This window comes from Vombatus ursinus, unplaced genomic scaffold (assembly GCF_900497805.2).
Source record: "Vombatus ursinus unplaced genomic scaffold, bare-nosed wombat genome assembly UNPS02014768.1, whole genome shotgun sequence".
NCBI classification, from domain to species: Eukaryota; Metazoa; Chordata; class Mammalia; order Diprotodontia; family Vombatidae; genus Vombatus; species Vombatus ursinus.
The window spans coordinates 28,158,903-28,168,687 of record NW_020954546.1 but is presented as its reverse complement, the minus strand read 5'-3'; the positions used below and the strand labels follow the sequence as shown (position 1 = coordinate 28,168,687).

General features: G+C 42.7%; 2 protein-coding genes across 16 annotated transcripts in view; one reads left to right on the top strand and one right to left on the bottom strand.

Moving 5' to 3' along the window:
• The window catches only part of NF1 (neurofibromin 1), a 246,780-nt gene that overhangs the window by 68,667 nt on the left and 168,328 nt on the right, over positions 1–9,785 (bottom strand). The gene's annotated exons all lie outside the window — the stretch shown is intronic.
• On the top strand, positions 1,328–8,729 carry OMG (oligodendrocyte myelin glycoprotein). 2 transcript variants are annotated; one of them, XM_027862593.1, is made up of 3 exons: positions 1,328–1,674; positions 5,996–6,277; positions 7,162–8,729. In XM_027862593.1, exon 3 carries the CDS (start codon positions 7,168–7,170, stop codon positions 8,497–8,499), a length of 1,332 nt encoding a protein of 443 aa, XP_027718394.1. In that variant the 5' UTR covers positions 1,328–1,674; positions 5,996–6,277; positions 7,162–7,167; the 3' UTR covers positions 8,500–8,729. The 2 variants fall into 2 exon arrangements, with proteins under 2 accessions (XP_027718394.1, XP_027718392.1); XM_027862591.1 differs by lacking the exon at positions 1,328–1,674 and having other exon boundaries at positions 5,820–6,277.

The following is a 9,785-nucleotide window of genomic DNA, read 5'->3' as shown; positions in this document are numbered from 1 at the left end:
GAGGGCTGCCATAAGGCACCATGGAGCTCTCCAAATCTTTACCTGTAACATACAGACAATACTTGTTCTCCTGACCTCGGAGGGTGGGTGTGAAGAAAGCACTTGGCAACCCACACCACAGAAATGGAAGTGATTAATGTGAACATTGCCTCAACTCCCTATTGGCCAGGTACTTCTTGTAAGATCCACCAACTCCAACCACATAAACATCTCCAGGCTGTTCAAAACTGAGTCCTGAGATTTGGTTTCAGGTACAGAATGGTGGCAGCCTGGAAAGAATCAACAACACACACAGGTCCTACTTCCTTGCATACACCCTTGGCGGGTGAATAGCAGACTATCCTAACCTGAGTTGTGTTGTCTGCAGTAGTCATGATCGTCTCTTCTGTTTCAACTCCCAAATTAGAAAAGTATTCAGCTTATTAATGGATTGATGCAAAGTTAACTTGTAGTTAAGTCCTGAGGGTGGTGAGCACTTTGGATCAATGACTGGATTAAGGCAATTTTATTTTTTAGGGAAATCTACTTTCATGTGACTAGAAAGATTATCTAAAGTTTATTTCCACAAAATGCCCCCCAACATCACAAAAATGCCTGCTGTTCTTGGTCTCTCTCTACTAAGATTTCTTCTTCAGAATCTCACCAACATCTGTTTCTATGCTGGGAGTCTCCTGGTCACCTGAGTGTTACACAAATCAACGCTGACTTTCAATCAAGTACCATTACTAAGAATGTCTCTTTCAGGTTTTGCATCTATTCCACATCTTGTTTAAATCCTCCTATCGGGCCCTCGACCTGAATGAGCATGGTAACCAATGGCATTGTACATAGGTTCTCTCACCTATATTAAAAATCTTTCATATTTTAGATCTCCATTAGTAAAGCCAATTAACTTAACAGTAATCAAAGGCATTAATGATAAAGAAATTTCCTGAGGAATCCAAGGGGAACAAAGCTCTTGACCATTTGTCTCTGGATCTACCTTAATGCTCAAGCTTTGGATCTCTTTATTTTATACCTAAGCAAGTTGGTTGGGTTTTGTTTTTTATATTTATGATTTCTCTTTTGCTTCTGCTCTTCTACTAATAACTTAGGACAGATGGGGGACACACAACAACTGTGATATAAATTCTGAGTTGGTGAAGGTAGGAGCCAGTGCTGACTTTTGAAAGATTGAGATTTTGTCCACTTTTCTCCCTGACAGAACTGGATTTGTAGGAGGAAATTTTATAAGAATTCATAGCCAAGTAGGGGAAAAAAAGCTTTATCCTTCTGCTTTTTTTTTTTTGCCTTAGCACAACAGAAGAACACATCAGCCAAAGTAGAAGTATTTGTTCAAATCAGCAGAAATAAATGCAGGAAGATAAACGTAGGATAGGACATAAGAAGAGGCAGGCAGGATGAAAGCAAAACACAGAGGGAAACAAAATTAGAGCTGCCAGATCCACAGTATAAAGTTTATTTTAGCAACATGGCAAAAAGGAGCTGATTCAAGTACCACATGACCAGAAGATGAATCAACAGGACTACCAGCAGCAGGCCGTGCCCAGGGCTCTAAAGGAGACTGGAGCCATAGCCCAAAGGATCTGAATCCTTCAGCCTCTGAAGCCCAGAGAGGCTCAGGGGTTTGGCCACCGACCAGCTGGGGCTTCAGCAGTGTCTTCCACGCAGGCGGTATGTCAGGTGTGCTAAGGTGAACTCTGCAGATTGCCACTAGGCCACACTGCCTCCCCGTACAAAGCCACAAAGCCTTGGTGAACCCCACATGGCTCCGTAGCATTCTGGGTGAGGCTGACCTGGGCAGAGTCATTGTCACTGTCAAAGACGAGGAAGACGAATTCTGGGGAGTCTTCTCCACTCTCTGCCTCCACAGCCTTCCCCAAGCTTCCCCTTCCATCCACTTATACTGGCCCCACGCTAGCCCAGGCCCTCCTCATTCCCTGACACCCTTGCCTCAATGACTTCTTCTCCAGCCCATCCCCCCTCTGGCTGCCAAGGGCATTTCTAAAACCCAGGTCTGACCGCATCACTCCGCTGACCAAGAAGCTTCCACGGCTCCCCATTTCCTGTAGGAGCAAACACAACCTCCTCTGCCTATGCCTCAAAGGCCTTCACCAGCTGGTCTGGGCCAACATTTCCAAACTTAAGTCACCTTCCTCTCTGCTTCAGGTCCCAACAGGCCGCCACAGGCTGCCAGTCTATCGTCTCTGCCCCTCCCCTCGGCCTCACTTCCACCTCCTGGAGGCCCCAGCCTCCTTCCCCTTTCAGCTCAGAGACCACTTCCCCCAGGAGCCCTGGCTTGGCCCTCCCCCTCCCCCAGATGCCAGGACCCACCTTGTGTTTACTTAGATGCACCTAACTGTCACAGGGACAATTTCCTTTTCAAATCTGTATGTATCCCCACTGATTTACACGATGCCTGGCATAAAGCCGCATTTAATAAATGCTTGTTCATTAACTGAACTATACAAAGCAGCAGCGCTGGCAAGGGGTGCCCAGCTTAGCACCAGAGCAGGCATGTTCACTGGAAAGATTAAGAGACTTTCATTTCCTCTAATGGCTGGGGAAATCCAGCACAGGAAAAGAAAGGCTCAGACACGGCGTTCTGACTTACTAATGTCTAGACCTCAGTTTCCTCACTAGTAAAAATCAAAGAACCATAGATTTAGAACTAGAAGGGACCTTGGAGGCCTCAATATATTTCTCCTTCTTCCCAAACAGACAATCAGCCTTTATTACAAAGAGCTTTGGAAAAAAAAAAAAAAGACGAAAAATGGCAACACTAATCGATATCTTCAACAATTCTGACATTAAAAGCAGCCTTCCACATCCAGAGACTCCAAGTTCTACAAATAAAGGGGAGCTGGGGGTTTGGGGTAGGGGGGATGCATTCTTCTCTCTCTACTTCGGGAAAAGCTTAGCAAGCACACCTGCCAATTCTTTCAATACCTGAGAATAAGGTTTTGGTTTTTTTTTTTTTGACGAGACTTGCAAGGCAGCTGGCAAATACTGTCTTACCTGCCTATGCAGGGTTCTCATCTCCTACTAGACATCTGCCATCTCTATATCTCCTTGAAGGTCCAGAGGCCTGGGCCCCATCCTCAGGCACAACCCGGCTGCTTCAGGTTCTCCTCCCTCATTCTCTGTCATCCTCCAGAACCCCCCTTAATTCTTTTATTTGTCTTTTATCATCCTGTTTCAACCCAGAAGTAGAATCGAAGCTATTTCCTAGTTCTGAAGACTTTTCTCCAGCCAACTCTCCCCAAAATTTGCCTCCCTGAGACAATCTCTGACTGACTTCACCAGTCCAAATCTCTCCCTAATTTCCTTCTCCTTATTCAGCAGGAATCCTTCTCCCTTTCCCTGTTCCTCCCCACAGATTTCTCCCATGGAAGCCAGAAGTCAAATATCCAAGACATATAGGTAACTGACACAGATACGTATGAGTCATTGGCCAAACAAGAATCAAGTATGAACAGTTTTCAAAAGAAAAAATATCAACCACCCATCACTAACCATAGCTAGCATTTATAAAAAACTTTAAAGTATGTAGAGCATTTTACACTAGCCAGTCAATAGTTTAAAAACATTTATTAAATGCCTACTGTGTGCTGGGCACTGTACTGAGCACTGGGGATGGATACAAAGAAAGGGGGTACATCATCTAAACCAACTCTTTTGCATAAGTATTTTTTTTTCCACTTCTGAGAATTCTGTATCACTTTAAAGGAATCTAAGATGCCTGGGAACCATGGTGAGAAATAAATATGCCCCAAATGGGATGCCCCAAAAGTCTCACTGCAGTTTTAAATTACACTAAGCTTGAAACTGCACTAAGACTTTTGGGACACTTTCCACTAAGATGATAGTAAGTAAAAACTGGGTGCCTCTCAGGATCAATGGCCACTTAAAGAACCCCAATTCAGAGTCAAGAGACCAGGCACTTCCTTCCAATCATCTTCTGAGAGCACCCATCAATAAAAAAGTTTCTAATGTTACTGACTTTAAAACACAGCTTGAGGAACATCAGCTTTTTACAGTAGTTGAAGCAGGATAATTTACTTTTGAAAATAATACCCTGCATCATTTCTTAGTTTGAGTGGTGCTACTAATACAACTCCTCTTTGTGGCAGCTAAAGTTCAAAACAGTGGTTAATGTAAAAACTTAAGAACAGAGAGGGTTTCCTTACCATCTCGGCCTAAAGGAGTGCTGCCCACATATCTGAATTCCTAATGACTGTTTAATGGCCTGCCATGTGGCAATGTTACAAATCTGTACTTATAAGATTTGCTGGCTAACCTTGATGTGACCAAACTCTATCAATGAGCACATTTAATAGATAGCAGAAGTAGCAGCCATAAAATGGATCTCATGATATAGTATCTGGGGCAAATGATATTCTGAAGTATTCAGCTTAAGAAATTTAGTTTTTATCTGAAACTCGACCAAAAAGAAATCATATTTTTTAGCCTTTAAGAAAAAAAAATCAAATGAAAAGACAGCATGTTACCACCTGGCCTAGATCCTGTACATAGAATCATGACTCCAGTGAGCTCCTAACAAGGGCTACAGAAAGACAGTGAGGTATCCTCTGGACCGAGGGTTGAGATGGGGAGCTGAACATGGACATTCAGCCAAGTTACTTCATGAGCTACAACATATGATAGGGCCAAAGCTAAAACTTTCCCTCTCCCCTGTCCCAGCGTCTTTCTACCTCTTCTCTTGTCTTTCTCTTCCCTCCCTCCCCCCTCTCTCCCCCTCTTCCTCTCTTCCCTCTCCCTTCTCCCTCTTTCTCTCTCTCTCTCACATGCTCTAAATTACTTCCTAAATAACTAAATGTGAAACATGTTGAAGAAACCAAACATACATTTGCTTTATTTTCTCCCTAAAAGAAGAAAATTAGGCAAAGCAGTATCTACCATAAATGCTGATCTGAGTAAAGGTCCACATTTCTACCACGTCCCAAAGGACACATACATTAATCAAAGGCAAATCAAGTCCATCTATCCCAGCCTCTGATAGGATGTAGGATGCAGAATGATCACACCTAAGGCCAGGAACAGACTGGAGGCCCACCGAACTTACTGCACCTTCTGCAGTTACAAGCCGTAGGTACAGTTACTTCCCAAAGTCTGATAACTCATTCAAAGGGGCCAAAACAGTCACACAATATCAGGAATCAGCAGAAAGGGGCATTTTGTCCTTTCAAGTACTGACAAATCTTCTGTCTCCTCTCCAGAAGACCTGCCCACCCAAAAGATAAATTCCCATGAAGTCTTTCAAAGGACCCCAGATTTAGAGCTGGAAGGGCTCCCAGTCCCTGTCTAGTTCATCAGCCCCATTTTATAGATAAGGAGACTGAGGGCCAGAGAGAGCTGTTCTATGTTGTTCTATGTCATGCTGAAAATAAGTAGAAAAGCCTGGTTTTGAATCCAGGCTTTCTATCTCAAAATCCAGTGCAATGTTCACAATACCACATTGCCTCTACTTAACATATATTTGTTGTAATGGATTTTATTTTATTTTTTAAACCATGCTTATAAAGACATGGGTGCTACCTGTGTTCTTACTGAAATGTAGCTCAGTAGGTTGAGAAGCTATGAGCTGGGACAGCTAATTACTTTCTTCTTGTCTGGCACAAATATATCTAAGCAGGTACCTCCTGGCAGGGAAGATAAGACTCAGTGAGCAGACAAATCTGGAAGACTAGAATGCTACAAAATCATAGGGGTGGGGGGGGGGGCACTCGCATGTGCACAGAGAGTGAGAGCTCTTATACTAAAGAAACATCTCTGAAGGAATTACGAGAATGTATGGATAAATTAATTTTCAATGATAAAATATCACCTAATGAGAAAGCCAAAAATCCTCAATGAGGCAGATGCTAACATAAAAATAGACATCTAATTTAAACTCACACAAGTCTGACCTGCTAAGGCTATTTGCGGAGGGATGCCATCACAGGGTCTCAGCCAGCTGCCTACCTATCCCTAGGTAAGTCCCTGCCTCTGCTCTGGAGCACACGCAGCCTTGCAATCAATCGGAGTCAGCACCAGTGACAGCTCTGCAGTCCTCCAATGTGGTGCTGATCAGGTGTTCTCAAAGCCTGGCTCAGCTCACAGCGACACAATGCAGCGGAGCAGGCTGAGCAGGGGAGCACAAGCCCCAGTCTCCCGCACACAGCCTGTCGCTGCTTTCCAGAACACAGCGGGCGACCTTTGAGCTCGAGCCTCACAGAGAGAGGATGTGCTGAGGTGGAAGACAACCCTATCTGTGGTAAGCTGATCTTTAAAGAGGGTAAAGCTGGATAGATGGAGATAGATTTTTTGTTCCTTTTAAAGTGGTCATTGGAGTTGATGGTATATTTCTTAGTAGCCAGTGCATGCACCAAAAATTTGCTGCAGTGACAGTTGAGAAATTTTGTTCCGATGTCCATTTATTTTGTAAAAAAAAAAAAAACAACAAACAAACAAAAAAAAAAAAACAAAACCAAAAACCAAAAAACCAGTTTTCCCATGAAAATCAACACTAGAACATACAGGAAAACAACATCTTGCAATGTAATGTGTGGGGCTCAGGGGATTATATTGGATCTGGGTTTTCAAATGCCTAAAATGTTTCATAATATGCACACATTCCTTTTAAATTGACAAAGCTATATTCTACTGTAGTTTATTTCTTAATCTTAAAAACATTATCACACACACACACACACACACACGGCTGCTACCTTACTGCAGAGATTTTAAAAACAGATCTATGACAGCCATTTTTTCCATCTGGATAAGAAAACATTATGAGAAAAGAGTATTTGCTTGGACTCATGAGGCAGCGTAAGAGAATGCTTTTTTAGAACATGGGCTTGGAGAAGGCAGATAAGGAAGAAGGGTGGTAAAAGAAGGGGGGAAGGGTTGGGGAAGGGTGGCAAAGAAGGAAAGAAAGTCTCCCTCTACCAGACAGCCCCAACAGCAGGATTAAGCATTTGGACTATAAATGAAGGGAAGCTTTGTTAGTTTAATCACTGGAACAATTATAAAAGGAGTAAACAACAAAGAGGTTTATTGATAATTTTGCCCAATGCTAAAGAGACCATTACAGATTCCTCCACTACATTTGCATGCTGAAAGGGTATCATTTCGGTCTCTCTGTTTATTTTCCAGGCAAAGATGGAATATCAGATATTGAAAATGTCTCCCTTCCTGCTCGTCCTTCTGCTTCTCATCCCTGGTATTCTGTGTATCTGTCCCCACCAATGTACATGCTCAGAAAAGCACAGGCGTGTGGACTGTTCGGGCAGAAACTTGACTGTATTACCCCCTGGACTCCAAGAGAACATTGTTCATCTAAACCTGTCTTCTAACCTCTTCACTGATCTTCACAACCAGCTAACTCAGTACACCAACCTGAGGACCCTCGACGTGTCCAACAATATGCTGGAGCGCCTCCCTGAGCACCTGCCCAGGTCACTCTGGGAAATGTATGCCACCAACAATGCCATCAAACTTCTTGACAAGTCTGACACCGCTTATCAGTGGAACCTTCAGCGCCTCGATGTTTCTAAGAACATGCTGGAGAGGGTTGTTCTCATCAAAAATACCCTCAGCAGCCTCCAGTTTCTCAACCTCAGTAGTAACAAACTCTGGACAGTCCCCACTAACATGCCTTCCAACATAAAGACGGTGGACCTGTCAAACAATTCTTTGACCCAAATTCTTCCGGGGACATTGGTAAAGCTGATAAATCTCACGCACCTTTACTTACACAACAACAAGTTCACGTATATTCCTGATCAAGCCTTTGACCAACTATCTCAGCTGCAAGTAATAACTCTGTACAACAACCGGTGGGCTTGTGACGACAAACAAAACGTCACATATTTACTGAAATGGGTATTGGAAACCTCGGCTCAGGTGGTCGGGTCTCCGTGTTCTAATCATACAACACCCTGGCAAAATCACACCGAACAATCTACCGTTTCTGCAATGACTTCAAGCGTGTTCATGGTCAGTAGCACACAGGCCACAGACGCCAACTCCCTGAGTCTGGAAACCCAACACAAGGTGACCAAAATACCCAAACAATATCGAACAAAGGAGTCCACATTAAGTGGTACTCTGAGCAAAAGTGTAGTCCTTACAAGCACGGATAAGCCTTTGGTTCTCTATCCAGAAGACCTGCCCACAGGAAAGACAAATTCCCATGAAGCAGCAGCTGCAACACTGACCATTCATATTCAAGATGCAACCGTCTTAAATGCAAGCTTCACGAGTTCCACGAAATCATCTACAACTCCGATGACCCTAAGCATCACTAGCGGTATGCCAAGCAGCTTCTCGGAAATGGCTCCACAAAGCACAACTCTCACCTTAAGGCGAGAGGAGACAACCACCAATGCTCTTAATACTCGCTTGCCTTCTGTAGCAAGTGTCTGGAAAGCATATGTGTTGCATGTCTTCATGGTCAATGTCACTGTAATAATGGTCATGCTGACTGGCTAAGGACCTGAATTTTCTGAAATTAATGGAAGTACTCCTCTCTCTGATGTATATTTGGAAAAACATGCTCGTATCTAACCAGTGACTCAATTATATAAAACCCTCCAGAAGGCCAGTCTGGAATTTCTGACTCTGATCTTAACGAAATAACTTTGGTCCTAAATACAAGAAGTGCACAAATAATGTCTTGGTACTTTGCTGCTATTTTACTGTCTTAACTGAGTAAAACCTAACCTGTCAAGTTTTTTTTTAATGAAATGTTTATTTTGTATCTTAAGGCTTCATTTTCTTGCAAAAAATATAAAGCATCTGAACTTTAATATGTATTTTATGTATGTTTTCATCATTAAATATCTGGAAAAGAAATAAAAAGTCTACACTAATGCCTGTGGGGTCTTTGCTCCCTAATCGTGTTGTGTTATGACCTAGAACACTAAGCTTACCTAGCCATTTCACTGAGTCATTAGTCCAGGTGTCTTGGCCACAATTTGAAGAGTTGCACGAAAAACCCAAGTGTTTAAGTGGCTTGCTTCTAATGGAGTGATGGACTGGCCTCCCTCTGAATGGCTGTCTTTATTTTATCTTCAAACCACCCCAATAATGCCCTGCTTCTGAAGGACTCTCTCTGCGTTATTCATGACCTAAAGGACAAAGGCCCTCATCAAAGCTAGAGCACAGTGGGCTTGGCATTTCACTAGGAAGGAAGGATAACTAATGGCTTTGCTTTAAGGGTCTGAGCCTAAGTAAACTTGTATAAGAATCCCTAAAATGGATGGGAAAACATTAGCATGATGGAAGTGCAACAGATGTTAAATATTTAACAAGATCCACTGGCCAGGTGGCAAAAAGTCTTGTGTATCATATCAGGAACTGTTTTGGAAAAAAAAAAATCAAGAGAGAGCATTATTTAAGGATAAACAAATGAGAATATGTCCAACGTGGACAAAATTAAAGTGGGAAGTAGAGCATTAGAGCATTATAACATTTTCCAGTGAGGTGACAAGGCTCATGGGCCATGCCTGACCACTAAACCAGATCTTTCAGAGAATTTCTCAGGAAGAAAAGGGCATGAATTAATTAATTTATACAAATTTTTATTAAGCACAGATGATATGCAAAGTATTGTTTAGGAACTCAGGAGCTGCTTAAGATAAATAAGGGCCCTCAATGAGTTCACAATCTAACCTAGTAATTATGAGAAATTCTTGGGAATGGGAAACCAAATCACTTGTCAAGTAAACTGTGAAAGAGAAGACAGGAGGGACAGGAACACTGAAAGAGAGGGGCTG